The sequence below is a fragment of the Piliocolobus tephrosceles genome, chromosome 8 (genome assembly GCF_002776525.5).
Source record: "Piliocolobus tephrosceles isolate RC106 chromosome 8, ASM277652v3, whole genome shotgun sequence".
NCBI lineage: Eukaryota > Metazoa > Chordata > Mammalia > Primates > Cercopithecidae > Piliocolobus > Piliocolobus tephrosceles.
In genome coordinates, this window is record NC_045441.1 from 44,236,550 (window position 1) to 44,257,936 (window position 21,387).

General features: G+C 41.3%; 1 protein-coding gene across 1 annotated transcript in view; it reads right to left on the minus strand.

Moving 5' to 3' along the window:
• The window catches only part of SEPTIN14 (septin 14), a 70,059-nt gene that overhangs the window by 26,487 nt on the left and 22,185 nt on the right, over positions 1 to 21,387 (minus strand). The window contains exons 6-7 of the mRNA XM_023194599.3: positions 16,698 to 16,859; positions 38 to 134 (exon numbers count right to left, since the gene is read on the minus strand). Coding sequence (XP_023050367.1) covers positions 38 to 134; positions 16,698 to 16,859 — 259 coding nt within the window. The remainder of the gene's footprint in view (positions 1 to 37; positions 135 to 16,697; positions 16,860 to 21,387) is intronic.

Consider the following 21,387-nt stretch of genomic DNA (forward strand, 5'->3'; position numbering starts at 1 on the left):
CTTAATCATTCCAAAGCCTGCCCTCTTTCATTTTTACCTTGCAAAACTCCCCAAGGGTAGTGACGGCCTCTGACCATCCTTTTTCCAATTTTCACTTCATCCATACTCCCCACCACAGCAAAGGGTAACAGCGCCTAAAGAACAAGAATGACATGAATTGAATTCTCTAGCACCAATAGAGCTTACTCTATTACTCTCACTCCTGTTATAAAAATGAGAGGCCGGGCGCGGTGGCTCACGTCTGTAATCCCAGCACTTTGGGAGGCCAAGGCGGGTGGATCACGAGGTCAGAAGATCGAGACCATCCTGGCTAACACAGTGAAACCCCGTCTCTACTAAAAATACAAAAAATTAGCCAGGCGTGGTGGTGGGGGCTATAGTCCCAGCTACTCGGGAGGCTGAGGCAGGAGAATGGTGTGAACCCGGGAGGTGGAGCTTGCAGTTAGCTGAGATCATGCCACTGCACTCCAGCCTGGGCAACAGAGCGAGACTCCATCTCAAAAAAAAAAAAAAAAAAGACAGAGATGAAGATATTGTAATAAATTTAATTAGACAGGGATCTACCCTGCATCTCATTTTAAGACTTGACAGTATGCACTAATCGGTTTCTGTTAGCATCAGTCTCAGGCTGTGCACACAATTGGAAACTGTCTACTGAGCAGAGCCTAAAGCAAGGTATCCTGCTATGGGAAACACAGAGAAAAAAGACTTTTAGTAGACATCATTTTTCTCACATTTTGGGAGGCCAAAGTGGGCAGATCACCTGAGGTCAGGAGTTTGAGACCAGCCTTGCCAACATGGTGAAATCCCATCTCTACTAAAAATACAGAAATTAGCTGGGCGTGGTGGCAGGCACATGTAATCCCAGCTACTTGGGAGGCTGAGGCAGGAGAATTGCTTGAATCCAGGAGGCGGAGGTTGCAGTGAACTGAGATTGTGCCATTGCACTTCGAGCAACAAGAGTGAGACAAGAGTGAGACACTCTTGAGCAACAAGAGTGAGACTCCATCTTAAAAAAAAAAAAAAAGAAAATTATCATCTTTCAAATGTAAGCTAATATTTCAGGTATTTACTAGCATAAAATATTTACACAAATAGAGTTTAGTCATCTTTACTACTGCCCTCCAAAACCAGAGACAATACAGCATTCCACATCCAACCCTCATCTACCTGTTTTTAAGGCTAAGTCCTTGGCAAGTTCATCTGAGAGTTGGAGGCTCCCTTTTACCACTCAAGACCTACATGTGAAATAGGGGCCCTGCCTTGGATGCAGCAAACAGAGAATATGAAGGCCCTGACCATCCTTGCCTAGTTCATGAGGCAGTGGTTCATTGTGTGGGGAAGTAATCCAAAGAACCTCAGACTGCTGCTCCTCCTCAATGAGCTCTCAGTTACCAGTGGGTGCCTGGAACTTCAGGGGAGGGGGTAACATGCCATTGTTTCCACCCACAATTCCAGAACCTGCTTCAGAGATTTTGCCTTGGAGGAGAAACAGGCCATGAAACAGAGAAAACCCATCCAAAAATTTATATGCAATCCCAAGGGACCTGAATAGCCAAAAAAAATATTGAAAAGAAAGACCAAAGTTAGAGGTCTCACACTTCTAGAATTCAGAACATATTACAAAGCTATAGTAATCAAAATAGTTTGGAAGTAGCATAAAGACAGACATATAGACCAATGGAATCAAATACAGAGTACAGAGTTAATACTTCCTAACCTATTCTTCTGTTGATGGACATTTGGGTTGCTTCCATCTCTCAGCTACTGTGGATAATAATGCAATTTATATGGCTTTACAAATATCTAAGTAAGACTCTGCTTTCAATTCTTTGAGATATATACTCAGAAAGAGGATTGTTAGATCATATGGTAATTTTATTTTCAGTTTTGGACAAACCACCTCTATTAGTCTGTTTTCATGCTACTGATAAAGATATACCCGAGACTGGGAAGAAAAAGAGGTTTAATTGGACTTACAGTTCCACGTGGCAGGGGAGGCCTTAGAAGCATGGTGGGAGGTGAAAGGCACTTCTTACATGGCAGCAGCAAAAGAAAATTAGGAAGAAGCAAAAGCAGAAACCCCTGATAAACCCATCAGATCTCGTGAGACTTATTCACTATCACAAGAATAGCATGGGAAAGACCAGCCCCCATAATTCAATTACCTTCCCCTGGGTCCCTCCCAAATCTTGTGGAAATTCTGGGAGATACAATTCAAGCTGAGATTTGGGTGGAGACACAGCCAAACCATATCACCACCATACTGTTTTTCATAGTGGTTCTAGATGAGAAAAATGACAAAACTCTATTGAAAAAATCAGGGACTACCTAAATAAATGGAGACACATTCCAGGTACATGGATAGGAAGACTCAATATTGTCAAGAAGTCAAGTTTCCATAACTTAACCTATGGATTCACCACAATCCCAATCAAAATTTCACCAAATTATTTTGTGAATAGTAACAAACTAATTCCAAAATTTATATGAAAAGGCAAAAAAAAAAAAAAAAAAAAAAAAAACTAGAATAGCCAACACAATATTGAGGAAGAACAAAGTTGGAAGATATACTCTTCAACCTCAGGATTTACTACAAAGCCATAGTAATCAAAACAGCATGGCATGGGCAAAATAATAGATAAACAGACCAATAGAACAGAGTAGAGAGCCCAGAAATATGCCTACACAAATATAGTTAACTGATATTTGACAAAGAAGCAATGGGAATTCAATGTGGACAAGATAATTCTTTTCAACAAATGGTGCTGGAACTGAATGCTCACATGCAAAAATAAGAATCTATAAACAGACCTTACATATTTCACAAAATTAACTCCAATTGGATCATAGACCTAAACGTAAAGCATAAAATGATAAAATTCCTAGAAGATAATGTAGGGTCCTATTAGGGAAGGACAGTCAGGCTGGTGGGAGCAGGGGAAACCAAAAAAAAAAAAAAAAAAAAAAAAAAGAAGAAACAGATAAGCTACAAGTCTGCCTTTCTTCATAATCCAGAACACACAGCTCTCCTGCACAAATAACTCACAATCTTCCTGTGCCTAGCTATCAGCAGACCCTCAGCTGATACAAAAAATTGCAAGTTAGCTCACTGCCACTGATAGCGGCAGGAGGCAGACAAATGCCTAGGCAGGTAGGGGCAAGTCCCCAGGGAAACCCCACCTCTAAGCCAAGGACACTTTAAAGCCTGCAAGCCAAGCTACAAGTCAAATCCACAGACCGGACTGAGAAGCTGTCGTCCTGCTTGGTGCTCTTTCCTCTGACTGATCCCCGCCCTTCACCTGGTTTACATACACCTACGCTTCCTAATTACTTTTTTTTTTTTTTTTTTTTTGAGACTGAGTCTTGCTCAGTTGCCCAGGCGGGAGTGCTGTGGCGCGATCTCGCTCACTGCAAGCTCCGCCTCCCAGATTCACACCATTCTCCTGCCTCAGCCTCCCAAGTAGCTGGGACTACAGGCGCCAGCTGCCACGGCCGGCTACTTTTTTGCATTTTTAGTAGAGACAGGGTTTCACCGTGTTAGCCAGGATGGTCTGGATCTCCTGACCTCGTGATCCACCCACCTCGGCCTCCCAAAGTGCTGGGATTATAGGCGTGAGCCACCGCGCCCAGCCAATTGTTTTTTTTTTTTTTTTTTTTTTTACATTGTTGTGCCCACCTTTGGGTCATGCCTTTGTTTTAACCTTTCTGCATATTCACAAACCAATCAGCATGCACTCCCCTATTCTGAGCCCATATAAGCTCTGGGCTTAGCAACACAAGGAGAGAAACCACCCCCAGGTCCCCTCTCCACTGAGAGCTGTTCCATCACTCAATAAAATTTTTCTCTGCCTTCCTCATCCTTCAATTGTCAGGGTATCCTCATTCTTCTTGGATGTGGGAAAAGAGCTCGTGAACTCCCGATCTCAGGTAGAAGCTATAATACAAGCAGGCTGGGGCATGCTGGTCCAGCCGCAGGCCCAGCCACTGTGCAAGTCAGACTGGGCCAAGTGTATTGGAAGCCGCCTGTGTGGCAGGTAGCGTGCCCAAGCAAGGCCTAGGTAGGGGTGTCACTGGCTGGAGGTCCCTGGCAGGCAAGATGACTAAGAAGAATCCTGCTTCACAACCTTGGCATTATCAGCACTACACAAAGCCCTCGTCAGCCTCTACAGCCTAAGAACTAGCCTATAAAATCTCGAGCAATCCTTTGTTTGTAGTCAGCTTCTTTCTTGCAAGCTGCCCTTTGCCCCCCTAGCAATGTATTTTCCTACTTTCTTTCTTTTTTTTTTTTTTTTTTTTTGAGACGGAGTCTCGCTCTGTCGCCCAGCTGGAGTGCAGTGGCCGGATCTCAGCTCACTGCAAGCTCCACCTCCCGGGTTTACGCCATTCTCCCGCCTCAGCCTCCCGGGTAGCTGGGACTACAGGCACCCGCCACCTCGCCCGGCTAATTTTTTTTATTTTTTAGTAGAGACGGGGTTTCACCGGGTTAGCCAGGATGGTCTGGATCTCCTGACCTCGTGATCCACCCGTCTCGGCCTCCCAAAGTGCTGGGATTACAGGCTTGAGCCACCGCGCCCAGCCTTTCCTACTTTCTTTAATAAATCTACCTTCCCTACCTACAACAAGGTAATTTTTTTTTTTTTTTTGAGAGAGAGTTTCACTCTGTCACCCAGGCTGGAGTGCAGTGGTGCAATCCTGGCTCACTGCAACCTCTGCCTCAACAAGGTAAATTCTTTTATGCCTGAGCCACCAGTCCAGATAGTCATCATTCCCCTACAACAGATAACATAAAAGGAAATGCAGGTGACTTTGGGTTTAGCAATGACTTCATCGATATAACACTGAAAACATCATCAATGAATGGAAAAAATTGATGAGTTGAACTTCATTAAAACTAAAACTTCTGCTAGCAAAAGATACTGCTACAGATAACAAGATAAGCCACAGACTGAGAGAAAATCTTTGCAAAACACACACCTGATAAAGGACTGATGTTCAAAATATACAAAGAACTCTTAAAACCCAACAACAAGAAAATGAACAACTCAACTAAAAATGAGCACAAGATCCAAATAGCCACCTCAACAAAAAAGATATTCAGTTAAGAAATTAGCATGTAAAAAAGAAGATCAACATCATACATCCTCAAGGAATTGCAAATTAGAAGAAAAATACATGATACTACACAATTACTAAATTTCCACCCACTGAATCTAAAATAAAAGTTAGAAATTTTTTTTAGGCCAAGCACAGTGGCTCACATCTGTAATCCCAGCACTTTGGAAGGCTGAGGTGGGCAGATCACCTGAGGTCAGGAGTTCAAGACCAGCCTGGCCAACATGGTGAACTCCCATCTCTACTAAAAATACAAAAAATTAGCCAGCATGGTGGTGTGCACCTGTAATCCCAGATACCTGGGAGGCTGAGGCAGGAGAATTACTTGAACCCAGGAGGTGGAGGTTGCAGTGAGCCAAGATCACGCCACTGCACTACAGCCTGGGTCACAAGAATGAGACTCCATTTCAAAAAATAAAAAAATTAAATTAAATTTCCAAAATCCAAAACACTGACAACACCAAATCCTGGCAAAGATACAGAGCAGCAGGAACTATCACTCTTTGCCTGTGGGAATGCAAAATGGCATAGCCACATTGTAAGACTGGCAGTTTCTTTCAAAACTAAATGTACTTTTACCATATGATCCAGAAGTGCACTCATCAATATTTATCCAAATAAGTTGAAAACTTGTGTCCGTACAAAAGCCTGCACACAAATGTTTATAGCAACTTTGTTCATAATTGCTAAACTTGAAAGCATCCAAGATGTTCTTCAATCGGTGAGTGGATAAACAACCTGTGGCATACCTAAACATGAAATATTATTCAATGATAACAAGAAATCAGCTATCAAGCAACAAAAAAAGACACAGAGAAAACTCAAATACATATTTCTAAGTGGATGAAGCCAATCCGAAAGTTTTACACAAACTATGATTCCAACTATATGATATTCCCAAAATTAAAAATTATGGAGAGTAAAAAGATCAATAGTTGCCAAGGGTAAAGGGAAGAGAAGGAGACGGAAATGAATAGGTCAAGTACAGGTGATATTTAGGGCAGTGAAACTATGGTGAATGTCACTGTAGATAGAGGTCACTAGACATTTCTTCAAACCCATACAATGTTCAACACAGTGAAGACTTGTCAGATATGAACTTTAGTTTCCAACTTACCAATATTGCCTCATCAAGTGTAACAAATGCACCACACTTAAGGTAGGATGTTAATAATAGAAGAAAATCAAGGGAGGGCCTTAAGATCTCTGTTCTTTCCGCTCAATTTTTCTACAAATGTAAAACTACTCAAAAAACAAATAAAAGTATTTTACATTTAAAAAGAAGGATGGGGCCGGTCGTGTGGCTCACACCTGTAATCCCAGCACTTTGGGAGGCGGAGGCGGGTGGATCATTTGAGGTCAGGAGTTTGAGACCAGCTTGGCCAATGTGGTGAGACCCCGTCTCTACTAAAAATACAAAAATTAGCCAGGCATGGTGGCGGGTGCCTGTAATCCCAGCTATTCAGGAAGGTGAGGTAGAAGAATTGCTTGAACCCTGGAGGCAGAGGTTGCAATGACCCGAGATCATGCCACTGTACTCCAGCCTGGGCGAGAAAGTGAGGCTCCATCTCACAAAAAAAAAAAAAAATGGAAGTTGGGATGAAATAAAATTATAAGGAGATTCCAATAAAGGCTAAATTGTAGTCCAACTAGTTTGCAAGACAGAAACAAATAATAAGAAAACTGGGAGGAGGCATCCTGGGGTTGCAACAAATGTCAAACACTGACCTCAGAAATCATTCCTTAAAAGGAGACAATTTGATAGAATTCATTTAGAGAACAATATCTTTAACAGGGCAGTGCTGCAAACAATTGAGCAATCAGCTGGCAATTAGTGGAGCTTATCAGCTGGGTATGATCATGTGAAAAGAGAGAGGGCAACCAAAACCACTTCATTCAGTGTGGCTATGGGCCTGCCTAAAACTGCACCTTAACGAGGAGCAACATCAGAAGCTTAACATTGTAGAAGGAGAAACAGACTTTACTCAAACAATTCTGCCAGTTACTGAACAGATACATAACAATAACAAGCTCTAGGGGAGGAGATAGAACTCGCATCCCAAGTTGTTACAATGCAGTATCTAAAATACCCCATTTGTAACAAAATGTTACACAGAATGCATAAAATAAAATATACCCCCTAAAAAAGAAAGAAAAAAAGTGGTCAGCAGAAACTGGCTGTGAGACTGCTCAGATGTTGGATTTATCAAAAAAAATTTCATTTCCAATAGTCATTACAATTATGTCCATAGATCTAAGAGAAACTAAGATTAAAGAATTAAAGGAGAGTGACACCTGCAAGATAAGAGACTAGAAGATCCCAGTTCTTATCCCCCGAGAAAATGCTAATTTGGCAAGCATCTATGGACAAAAGTGCCACTGTGGGAGCTTTGGGATCCAGATAGCAGATTATGATATTCTAGTACATCTGAAGACCAAGGAAAGCCCCTTTAAGAAGGCAGGCTCACACCTTAGTAGCAAATACACTAAGTCCAGACTCAGCAGACCTATAAGCATCCGCATTTCTCTGTGGACTTGGCTCCAACTCCACATGCCCGAAGCACTGAGGCTCCTTGTCCAAAGTCCTTCCAGGAGCGTCACCCACATAGACTGACTGCAGAACCCAGAGAAGACCAGGACCCAATCCATCCCACATGACCATGGTCCCTAAGGTAGTTACGCCAGTTGGGAGCCTAACATGAGAGTGTCTTTACCTAATAAAACCAGTGTGTAAAGACAAGAAGACAAGACTGCTCCTTTAAATAAGCAAAGACCAATGCAAGACTATGAAGATTACAAAGAATCAAACATGACCCCACAAAAAAAAGGGAAAAAATATCTCTAATATAGAGCCATTAACTGGCCCTAAAATAATGAAGATCCATGTGCTACTTGAAAAAAAATCAAAATAATTGTGCTTGTTTGCTTTGACAGACAGAGTCTCGCTGTGTCGCCCAGGCTGAAGTACAGTGGTGTGATCTCAGCTCACTGCAACCTTCACTTCCCAGGTTCAAGTGATTATCCTGCCTCAGCCTTCAAGTAGCTGGGATTACAGGCGTGCACCACCACACCCAGCTAGTTTTTGTATTTTTAGTAGAGACAGGGCCTCACCATCTTGGCCAGGCTAGCCTCAAACTCCTGACCTCAGGTGATCCACCCACTTCGGCCTCCCAAAGTGCTGGGATTACAGGTGTGAGCCACCACACCTGGCAAAAATTCAAAATAATTGTCTAAAAAAAAAAGCTAAATAAGCTTCAAGCAAACACAGATAAACAACAAAATGAAATCAGGAAAACAATACATGAACAAAATTAGAAGTTCAATAAAGAAATGAAAAACACACAAATATTCTGACTCTAAAAAGTAAAATAATTGCACTGAGAATTTTAGTGGACAACTTCAACACAAGACTCAATCAAGCAGAAGAAAGAATGAGTGAACTCTAAAACAAATTATTTGAAATTATCATTAGATGAACAAAAACAAAAAGAATGGAAAAAGTGAAGAGAGCCTATGGAACATATGGAAAATCATCAAGCAAACCAATGTGTGCATTATAGAAATCACAGAAGAAGAAAAGAGAGAAAGAAACAGAAATAGTATTTAGAGAAACAATGTCTGAAAACTTTTCACATCTAGGTAGAGAAATTAACATCCACATTCATGAAGCCCAAATATTCAAAACCCAAATAGGTAAACACCAAGACAAATTATAATTAAATTGTCAAATGTCAAAGACAGAATTTGGGGATTTGGAGGGTTTTTTTTAATGATTCTCTCTCCTTTAATTATTCACATCCCTCTGTGAATGAGTAATAAATATGTATTTGAGAAATAAAATTGTATATATTTCAGGTGTACAGCTTGTTTTAATATGTATATACATGGTGAAAAAATTGCCACAATTAAGTTATTTATCATATTTATTACCTCAAAAAATTATTATTTTCTTCACTTTTTTGGGGGATGAGAACATGTAGATCTACTCTTTTACCAAATTTCAAGTATACAATGTTGTATTGTTAACTATATTCACACTGCTGTACATTAGATTTTCAGAACTTACTCATTTTGAAAACTGAATCTTCGTATACCCTGACCTATATCACAAAGAGAATTTTGAAAGCAGCAAGAGAAAAACATCTTGTCCCATATAAGGGAGCCTGTGTAAGACTATCAGTGGATATCTCAACAGAAATCTTGCGGGTCAAGAAACAGTGGGACGACTCAATGTACTGGAAGAGAAAGACCAAAAGGAATACTTTACCCCCAAAAAGCTGTCCTTTAAGAATAAAGGATGGGCTGGGCACGGCGGCTAACGCCTGTAATCCCAGCACTCTGGGAGGCTTGAGACAGGCAAATCACCTGAGGTCAGGAGTTCAAGACCAGCCTGGCCAACATGGCAAAACCCCATCTCTACTAAAAATACAAAAATTAGCCAATGTGATGGAGGGTGCCTGTAATCCCAGCTACTCAGGAGGCTGAGGCAAGAGAATTGCTTGAACCCAGGAGGTAGAGGTTGCAGTGAACCGAGGCCATGCCATTGCACTCCAGCCTGGACAACAGGAGCAAAACACTGTCTCAAAAAAAAAAAAAAAAGAAAGAATAAAGAACGGTGCTCCCATCTGATCGTTTCAGTTGTGGCCTGGCACTCTTCTGAGAGCCCAGCCCCCAAGTACTTGCAATCAGCCCTGACACTGCTGTCACTTTAGCACTCTGCAGTTGCCTGAGCATTCTTCTTGCCCCTGCCTAAGTCTTCTGCCAGTTGTGTGGGGGCCAGCCTGCCCCTCTCTATCACAGCCAGCACCTGAACTCTGGGTACCTGAGGACACATACGCCAGCCTGTTTCTGATCCAGTCCCTCCAGTACTTATGCATGCCATCCAGAGCACCATATAGGGATCTGAGAATCAAGAAAATGGCTAGCCCAGTCCACCATTGGCACCTGATCACTCCCTCTGGAGACTAGGGCTGTGCTGACCCAGCCGGCCGACACTACAACAGCTGAAACCCACCCTCCTGTGCTGAAAGGTGAAGCTGCTTCCCCTATGTACACAAAGTAGCAGCATTCCTGCATGAGAGAACAGGCAAGCCACAGGTCTGTCTGTACTGGGCTGAGGGAAGAGATCCTACCCTGAGGTTGCTCCTATGAAGAGTCACCAGACAGGCATTTTCAATGGCTCTTGGCTACATTATGACCTGGAGATAGATGACAGCGTCTGTCTGAACTAAGAGTCATGAGCTCTGGGACAGGGGTAGGATAGGGAAACAGATCATGTTCCTACCTACATAGGAGGCAGAGCTGGTACAGCTCCTCCCTCCCTACAGAGACCTGTGAGCATTTCACCAGGAGCTACCCCAGCCACCCCTGTAAAGGCTACTGTTCATGTTCATCATTGAGATGTTGGTGGGTAAGCTTTGTGGTCCAGCTCTGCCCAGCTTTGTCTTCCCCTCTGGGCTGAATAGGCAACTCAGAGTCTAGGCATTACATACACCAGCCTATCACCTGAAACAACAGAGAGGAAATCACAGTAAACAAAGATCAAACACACACCATCTGCTTCTGCCATAGCTGGCTCTTACTCATAAGTGCCACTTATTGGCATGGAGGTTAAATGGCACAAACCAATAAAAAGTCTACTGACAGAAGGGCACAGGGCTAAAAAAAACAAAGCCAGGCCAGGCGTGGTAGCTCACACCTGTAATCCCAGCACTTTGGGAGGCCAAGGCGGGTGGATCACGAGGTCAGGAGATCAAGACAATCCTGGCTAACACAGTGAAACCCCATCTCTACTAAAAAAAATACAAAAAATTAGCTGGGCGTGGTGGCGGGTGCCTGTAATCCCAGCTACTCGGGAGGCTGGGGCAGGAGAATGGCGTGAATCCGGGAGGCAGAGCTCGCAGTGAGCCGAGATCGCACCACTGCACTCCAGTCTGGGTGACAGAGTGAAACTCTGTCTCAAAAAAAAAAAAAAAGAGAAAGAAACAAATCCAAAGCCCCCTACCCAATAGACACTATAGTTATACCCACAAGGGGGAAAAGCCCTATCTAAATTAAAGTAAATTCAAAAATAAAAAATGACAGCTTTCCCAGATGAGAAGAAACCATCATAAGAACTTTGGCATCATGAAGAAAAAAAAAAAGTAGAATGTTTTGACACTACCAAAGGACGCACTAGCTCTCTAGCAATGGATCCTAACCAACCAAAATGAAAATTCTGAAATGAAAGATAATGAATTCAAAATATGAATTATAAAGAAGCAAAATGAGATCCAAGAGAAAGTGGAAAATCAACACAAAGATACCAGAACAATGCAGAATGTGAATGAAGTATAAATATCTTTAAATAAAAACAATGGAATTTCTGGAAATGAAAAACACACTGAAGGGTTGGGTTACAGATGAAAGCTTTAACAATAGGCTAGACTAAGCAGACAGAAAATAGGATCCCAATGCCTTCTGGTGTGTAAACTTTCTTCTGAGAAGTCTGCTGTTAGTCTAATGTGATTTCCTTTATAGGTAATTTGAAAATTCTCTCTTGCTTCTTTCAGAATATTTTCCTTCAAGTTGACTTTGGATAGTCTGGTAAAGTTCATCTTGCAAAATATTTCCAGGTATTCTTTGAGCTTGTTGCATCTGGATATGTACCCCTCTAGCAAGGCCAAGAGAATTTTCCTGATTATTCCTCAAATATGTTTCCAATCTTTTTACCTTTTCCTCTTCTCTCTCAGGAATGCCTGCAACTCATAAGTTTGGTTGCTTTACATAATTTCCTATTTCTTGAACTCTTGATTATTTAAATTTTCTTTATTTTTTTGTCTGTGTTAGTTCAAAAAACCTGTTTTGTTTTTTGAAAAGATAAGAAAATTAAAATAGTGCTAGGCCAGGCACGGTGGCTGATGCCTGTAATCCTAGCACTTTCAGAGGCCAAGACAGATGGACTGCCTGAGCTCAGGAGTTTGAGACCAGCCTGGGCAAGATGGTGAAATCCCGTCTCTACTAAAATACAAGAAGTCAGCTGTGCATGGTGGCAGGTGCCTGTAATCTCAGCTACTTGGGAGGCTGAGGCCTGAGAATTGCTTGAACCTGGGAGGCAGAGGTTGCAGTGAGCCAAGATCATGACACTGCACCCCAGCCTGGACAACAAAGCAAAACTCTGTCAAAAAAAAGAAAAAAGAAAAGAAAAAAAAAAAAAAAGAAAGAAAGAAAAGAAAAGAATAAAAAAGAAAAGAAAGAGAAAATTGATATGGTGCTAGCTAGATTAACCAAGAAAAAAGAAGATTCAAGTAAGCACAAGCACAATCAGAAGTGATAAAAGTGACATTACAACTGATACCACAGAAAACAAAAGATCATCAGAGACTAATATGAATATCTCTATGCATACAAACTAGAAAACCTAGATAAAATGGTTAAATTCGTCCCTCCCTGCTCGGATGTGGCTCAAGCTGGAGACGCAGAGAGCCGAAGATGCCACAGACCTTCAACCCGGAGCAGCTTGGAGGCAGTGAATAATAGCTCTTCAATTCTGCAATAAAAAATGGCCTCTTCCAGAGAATTGTTTGAACCCAGGAGGCGGAGGTTACAGTGAGCCGAAATAGTGCCACTGTGCTCCAGTTTGGCCGACAGAACGGGACTCCATCCCCCCCCCCAAAAAAAAAAGGCCTCTTCATAGCTTAAATTACAAAAGTAAACTAAAAGACATACACGTTTTTGGCCGGGTGTGGTGGCTCACACCTGTAATCCCAGCACTTTGGGAGGCCGAGGCAGGTGGATCACAAGGACAGGAGATCGTGACCATCCTGGCTAACATGGTGAAACCCCCGTCTCTACTGAAAATACAAAAAGTTAGCCGGGCCCATGGTGGCAGGCGCCTGTAGTCCCAGCTACTCCGGAGGCTAAGGCAGGAGAATAGCATGAACCTGGGAGGCGGAGCTTGCAATGAGCGAAGATCGTGCCACTGCATTCCAGCCTGGGCAACAGAGCGAGACTCCGTCTCAGAAAAAAAAAAAAAAAAAAGACTTACATGTTTTTTAATTACCCTACTCATTCCTTACAAGTAGGCTCAATCTTTTCAGTATTTGTTTTACTGGTTCAGCAAAAGCCAGGAAAAACAACTTTGTGGTAATCAGAATGTTATCCAACTGTATATTGTTTTTGGGGTTTTTTGTGTGTGTGTTTGTGTGTGTGTGTTTTGTTTTGTTTTTGAGATGGTGTCTTGTCTGTCGCCCAGGCTGGAGTGCAGTGGCATGATCCCAGCTCACTGCAAGCTCCCTCTCCCGGGTTCACACTATTCTTCTGCCTCAGCCTCAGGAATAGCTGGGACTGGAGGCGCCCTCCACCATGTCTGGCTAATTTTTTGTATTTTTAGTAGAGACAGGGTTTCACCATGTTGGCCAGGATGGTTTCGACCTCCTGACCTTGTGATCCACCTGCCTCGGCCTCCCAAAGTGCTGGGATTACACGTGTCAGCAACCACGCCTGGCCCCAACTGTATATTGTTTACCTTATTGTAAATACTGGTGAACTGTGGTCAATAATAGTTTTACATTCCTTTAAAAAAGAAAAGAAAGAAAGAAAGAAAGAAAAGAAAAGAAAAGAAAAGAAAATGGGTAAATTCCTGGAAACATACAACCTCCTAAGACTAAACCACGAAAAAATAGATCTCCTAAATCGACCAGTAACAAGTAATGAAACTGACTCAGTAATAAAATAATTTCAAACAAAGAAAAACAAGAACAGATAGGTTTACAGCCAAATTTTGCCAGAAGTACAACAAAGAGCTGGTACCAATCTTACTGAAACTATTCCAAAAATTTATGGAATTTTTGGATTGGAAGAATCAATATCATTACAAAGACCACACTAACTAAAGCAATCTACAGATTCAACACAATTCCTATCAAATTACCAATATCATTTTTTCACAGAATTAGAAAAAACGATCCTAAATATCATATGGAACCAAAAAAGCATCCAAATAGCCAAAGTACTCGTAAGCAAAAAGAACTAAGCCAGAGGCATCATGTGTCTGATTTCAAATTATACTATGATGCTATACTCAATAAAACAGCATAGCATTGGTACAAAAACAGACAGATAGATTAATGGAATGGAATAGAGGGTCCATTGCTAGGAATGATACAGCTAAAAAAGGGAGAAAAAAAAATTGTGAAAGAAAAGAGAATAAAGAACCAGTAATAAAACCACATGCCTACAACAAAGTGATCTTCAACAAAGTTGGCAAAAATAAACAATGAGGAAAGGGCATTCTATTCAATAAATGGTGCTGGGAAAATTGACTACCCATTGGCAAAAGAATGAAACTGAATTCCCACCTCTCATCATATACAAACTTTAACTCAAGATGCATTAATGACTTAAATGAAAGACCAGAAGCTATAAAAATTCTAGAAGAAAATTTAGGAAAAACTCTTCTAGATATTGGCCTAGGCAAATAATTCATAACTGAGACCTGAAAAGCAAATGCAGCAAAACCAAATATACACAAATGGGACTTAAACAGCACAGCAAAAGAAATAATCAACAGAGTAAACAGACAACCTACATAATAGGAACAAAATATTTGCAAACTTTGCATCTGACAAAGAACTAATATACAGAATCTACAAAGAACACAAACAACTCAACAACAGCAAAGAATAAACAACCCCATTAAAAAGACCGTAAAGGATATGAACAGACATTTCTCAAAAGAAGATATACAAATGCCACCAAACATATGAAAAATTGCTCAACATCACCAATCATCAGAGAAATGCAAATTAAAACCACAATAAAGGCCAGGCGCAGTGGCTTACACCTGTAATCCCAGCACTTTGGGAGGCCAAGGCGGGTAGATCACCTGAGGTCAGGAGTTTGAGACCACATTGACCAATATGGTTAAACCCCATCTCTACTAAAAATACAAAAATTAGCTGGGCATGGTGGCAGGCACCTGTAATCCCAGCTACTCAGGAAGCTGGGGCAGGAGAATCTCTTGAACCCAGGAGGCAGAGGTTTCAGTGAGCCAAGATCACACCACTGAACTCCAACCTGAGTGACACAGCGAGACTCCATCTCAAAAAAACACAATCACACACACACACAATAAGATTATCATCTTACAGCCAGGCGTGGTGGGTAACGCCTGTAATCCTAGCACTTTGGGAGGCTGAGGTGGGTGGATCACCTGAGGTCGGGAGTTCGAGACCAGACTGACCTACATGGAGAAACCCCATCTCTACTAAAAATACAAAATTAGCTGGGCTTGGTGGCGCATACCTGTAATCCCAGCTTCTTGGGAAGCTGAGGCAGGAGAATTGCCTGAATCTGGGAGGTGGAGGTTGTGGTGAGCCGAGATCCTGCCATTGCACTCCAGCCTGGGCAACAAGAGCAAAACTCCGTCTCAAAAAAAAAAAAAAAAATAGAATTTAGCCACATTAAAAAAAGGAAATCCTATCATTTGCATTAACATGGATGGAACTAGAGGTCATTATGTTAAGTGAAGTAAGTCAGACACAGAAAGACAAATATGTCACTCATATGTGTCAGCTTAAAGCATAAATAAAAGAAATAGAGAATAAAAAAATTTTTAATCAGCCAGGCACAGTGGCTCACACCTGTAATCTCAGTAGATCATTTGAGGCAAGGAATTGGAGACCAGCCAGGCCAACATGGTGAAACCCTGTCTATACTAAAAACATAAAAATTAGCCAGTCGTGGTGGCACACTCCTGTAATCCCAGCTACTCAGGAGGCTGAGGCAGAAGAATCGCTTGAACCCAGGAGATGGAGGTTACAGCGAGTTGAGATCGTGCCACTGCACTCTAGCCTGGGCAACAGAGTGCGACTCTTGTCTCAAAAAAGAAAACAACAACAAAAAAGTAATCAATGAAGCTAAGAGTTGATTTGGGGAAAAAAAAATCAAAATCAAAGCCCTTACCTAGACTAAGAACAAAAAGAGAGACTATGTTAATAAAATAATAAATGAAAAAGAAGACATTACAACTTATTACAAAGGTCTATTTCTTACAGAAATAAACAGAATTATACTGGACTATTATGAACAATTATACAGCAACCAATTTGACAACTTAGAAGAAATGGTGAAATGACTAGAAACATATAACCCACCAAGACTGAATGGAGAATAAATAGAGAGCTTAAAGAGACCAATAACAAATAGAGAAACTAAAGAAGTAATTTTTCAAAACTCCAAAATACAGCCTAGGACCAGATTACTTCATGGGTAAATTCTACCAAACTTTCAAAGAAATTTTAATATAAAACAACCTCTAATTCTTTGAAAAAATAGAAAAAAGAGGTAACACCTTCAGAGTCATCTTATGAGGCAGCATCTCCTTGATATCAAAGCAAGAAAATATACTTCCAAGAAGAAAATTATAGGCCAATAACCTTGAGGAACACAGTGTTTGAATTAAATCTAAATAAATCTGCTTACAAAGAATCAATTCTCAGCAGAAGCTCTTCAAAATAAAAAAAATTTAAAACTTCTCACACTGGATTCTGGATAAACACTCATTTATAGCCTCTTTGTCAGATATTATTACTGAAACTTACATTAATTGAGGAGTTTGCTTGAGCAGCAGTTTCTTCATCTCCTGGGAGCTGATATATCTGGATGCCATTGCTAATCAATTCACTCATTATCTTACTCTTAAACGTCTGTAAATCATTTTTAGAAATTGTGTCTGCTTTGGCAATCAGTGGTATAATGTTCACCTATTAAGAAAGAAGACAAACAAAATCTCAGCATCAAGGAGTCATTGTTCATCCTATAGTTTTTATAGGAAAGCCTTCACAATCTCTGACAACAAATTGTATAACTAGGTAATCACTGGCTATACTTACCTTTCTTAAAAATTATTTTCCAAAATTATCAATACTTTTGAAGATTCATCTTTTATCCAAATTCAGGTTGAAAAGTCTCAATCTTGTTTCTCTTCTAAAAATCCCTTACACCCCTACACATATGGAGTTAGTAAAATATAAATAGTAGGACAATGTAAATTATTTAATTTATTTTCAATTTTACTTCTTATTAAGCTGAGTGATAAAAGACAAATTGAAAGAACTTTCATCAAAATTGTGGAAGGGATTTTGTCTTTCTACTTTTTACATCACTTTTTCCATCAATCAATCTTAATTAATGTTCCATTTTCACACACTCTTGCCCCACCTAGATGTGTTTGCAGATAGATTTGCTTTTGTTTTTCAAAGACCACATAAAAAGAATATAGATATTTTTGGTTACCATATTCTTTTTTTTTTTTTTTTTTTTTTTGAGATGGAGTCTTGCTCTGTCGCCCAGGCTGGAGTACAATGGTGCAATCTAGGCTCACTGCAACCTCTGCCTCCCGGGTTCAATCAAGTCTCCTGCCTCAGCCTCCTGAGTAGTTAGGATTATAGGCGCACACCATCACGACTGACCGATTTTTGTATTTTTAGTAGAGACAGGGTTTCACCATGTTGGCCAGGCTGATCTCGAACTCCTGACCTCAGGTGACACACTCACCTAAGCCTCCCAAAGTACTGGGATTACAGGTGTGAGCCACCACACGTGGCCTGGTTACCATATTCTAAAGGCCGTGTGTGTGTGTGTGTGTGTGTGTGTATGAGAACCCCTTGCAAACAAATATGTTCATTTTTCTTTTGTAAAAAGACGTTATTTTCACATTGGAAGTTAAATATTTGCATATTTGAGGTTGAATTTTTACCTACAAAGTTTTTTCCTAGTGCTTCAATATGATCATTCCTGTCTTTTGCATTTGCACTTAAATAACTAAACTTTTTAGGAAATAACAATATGCAAAATTATAAAATGTTTTATCACTTTTAAAATATCTTATTAAATTATAGCTCCACAAAATCAATATCTGCAATATAGTAGAAATACATGAATATAAATTTTAGGCAGACTGCTTTTGTTTTAGATTGCTCAAAGCACATTTTTTTAAGAAACCGATGGACAGGCTGGGCATCGTGGCTCATGCCTGTAATCCCAGCACTTTGGGAGGCCAAGGCTGGCAGATCACCTGGGGCCGGGAGTTCAAGACCAACCTGACCAACATGGAGAAACCCCGTCTCTACTAAAAATACAAAATTAGCTGGGCATGGTGGCTCATGTCTGTAATCCGAGCTACTTGGGAGGCTGAGGCAGGAGAATCACTTGAACCCAGGAGGCAGAGGTTGCAGTGAGCCAAGATCGCGCCATTGCACTCCAGCCTGGGCAACAAGAGCAAAACTCCGTCTCAACAACAACAACAACAAAAGTGTGTATTCCTGACTATTGAATGTACTAATAATTAAAAACTTGAAGTAGCTCTTAATTTAACTAGAAATCTAACTTATTTCAACTACTTAATGACATCTAAGATTAAGTACAAAGTCTCTTTTCAGTTTGAACAATACATAGTAAAAGTTGAGATTCCTCGGATAAAGGGAACCCAACTTAGAACTTTTTCTTTCTTCAACTAAATAAAGTTGAAGACAGCATGTTTTGTTAGGGCTGAGTGCAGAAAAGAATCTGATAATGTAACAATTTCCGTTATATGTATATTGGCCTTCTATATTTAAAAAAGAGGATACACTTTTAACTTTTTTTTTTTTTTTTTTTTTTTTGAGAGAGAGAGGGACCCTGTCTACAATGCGGTGGCATGATCACGGCTCACTGCAGCCTCAACCTCCCAGGCTGAAGCGATCCTCCCACCTCAGCCTCCTGAGAACCAGAACTACAGGCACATGCTGCCATGCCTGGCTATTTTTTTGTATTTTTTGTAGAGACAAGTCTCACTATGTTGTTCAAGCTGGTCCTGAACTTCCAGGCTCAGGCAATCCTGCCTCCTCAGCCTCCCAAAGTGCTGGGATTACAGGGGTGAGCCACCATGTCTGGCCCTTCTAAATTTTTTATGAAAAATAATTTTAGACTTATGGAACAGTTGCATTAATATTACAGAGAAAGAAATTGAGGCATCATAATTTTCCCAAAGCCACACAGTGAGCAAGTAATAGGGTCAGGTTTGTGAAAGCAGGTAGCTTGAAACCACTGCCCATGCTTTTTTTTTTTTTTTTTAAATTTTATTTTGAGATGGAGTTTCACTCTTGTTACCCAGGTTGGAGTGCAATGGCGCCATCCTGGTTCACTGCAGCCTCTGCCTGAGGGTTCAAGCAGTTATCCTGCCTCAGCCTCCCAAGTAGCTGGGATTACTACAGGCATGTGTCACCACGCCCAGCTAATTTTGTATTTTTTAGTAGAGACAGGGGCCGGGCGCGGTGGCTCAAGCCTATAATCCCAGCACTTTGGGAGGCCGAGACGGGCGGATCACGAGGTCAGGAGATCGAGACCATCCTGGCTAACACGGTGAAACCCCGTCTCTACTAAAAAATACAAAAAACTAGCCGGGCGAGGTGGCGGGTGCCTGTAGTCCCAGCTACTCGGGAGGCTGAGGCAGGAGAATGGCGTGAACCCGGGAGGCGGAACTTGCAGTGAGCTGAGATCCGGCCACTGCACTCCAGCCCGGGCGACAGAGTGAGACTCCGTCTCAAAAAAAAAAAAAAAAGGAAAAAGAGACGGGGTTTCACCATGTTGGTCAGGCTGTTCTCAAACTCCTGACCTCAGGTGATCTGCCTGCCTCCGCCTCCCAAAGTGTTGGAATTACAGGCATGAGGCATGGCTCCTGGTCCACCCCATGCTTTTAATCACAGGAAGCACTAGACATTTTTTCCAAGGTCACAGACACCTAGCAAGTGATAAAGCAAATATTCAAAAGCTGCTTCCACTGACGAGTCCTGTGACCTTTATATATACAAAAATTAAAATTCCTTCTGTACAGATAAATCTACAACATTGCATGTTCTGGGTTTCATAAACATTCAATGGACTGATTTTCTGTACAATAAAACTAAACTACAAAAAACTGCTGAATAATTAGAAAAATTAATCAAATGAACAGAGTCTCATATCGATTTTGAGATTTTGCTGAAGCCATGGGGCTTAAGCAGCCTATTGAAAGGAAGTCCTCCTGTGTCCCAGGTGTTTGCTGGAAAGAATTATGCTTTTCTTAGCTGTTTCTATATAACAAGCAGTAGCTGCCTGCAGGCTCTTGTATTTTGAATCCTCTGATACAATTGTAACCAGGATCACAAAAGCTTTCTGTTTCACACCATCGGTGGTACTAGTCAAACATCAGTGGGATTATTTTATAGTATCATATAGTACATTTTATTTTAAAAATACAGGCATCCCCCTTTTTCCACAGTTTCTCTTTCTTCCTTCTTTTCCTTTCCTTCTTCTTTTTTCCTTCCTTCCTTCCTTTTCTTCCTTCCCTCCCTCCCTCTCTCCCTTCCTTCCTTCCTCTTCCTTCCTTCCTTTCTCTCTCTCTCCTTCTCTCTCTCTCTCTCTTTTCTTTCAACAGGGACTTGCTCTATTGCCCAGGCTGGAATTGCAGTGACATGATCTTGGCTCACAGCAACCTCGAACTCCTGGGCTCCAGTGATCCCACAGGTCCAAACCACCATGCCTGGCTAATTTTTGTATTTTTTTGTAGAGATGGGGTCTCACTACATTGCCCAGGCTGGTCTTGAACTCCTGAGCTCAAGTGATCCTCCTGCCTTTGCCTCCCAAAGTGCTGAGATTACAGGCATGAGCCACAGAGCCCAGCCCAGTTGCACTTTCCACAATTTCCCATAATCAACAGCAGTCCAAAAATATTAAATGAAAACTTCTAGAAATACACAATGTACAAGTTTTAAATTGCATGCCATTCTAAATACTGTGACGGAATGTCATGTTGACCCACTCCATCTCACCCTGGATATGAATTATCTCACTGTTCACCTCATTTTTTCTCAATGTGTGGGCATTGTATTATCTCACATCGTCATAAGAAGAATGAGCACAGTATAATAAGATATTCTGAGGCCAGGCACGGTGGCTTACACTTGTAATCCCAGCACTCTGGGAGGCCGAGGCGGGTGGATCACCTGAGGTCAGGAGTTTGAGACCAGCCTGCCCAACATGGTGAAACCTCATCTCTACTAAAAGTACAAAAAATTAGCCGGACGTGGTAGCAGGCGCCTGTAGTCCCAGCTACTCATGAGGCTGAGGCAGGAGAATCACTTGAACCCAAGAGGCAGAGGTTGCAATGAGCTGAGATCGCGTCACTGCACTCCAGTCTGGGCAACAAGAGCAAAACTCTGTCTCGTGGGGAAAAAAAAAAGGATATTTTGAGAGACACAGACAACATTCACA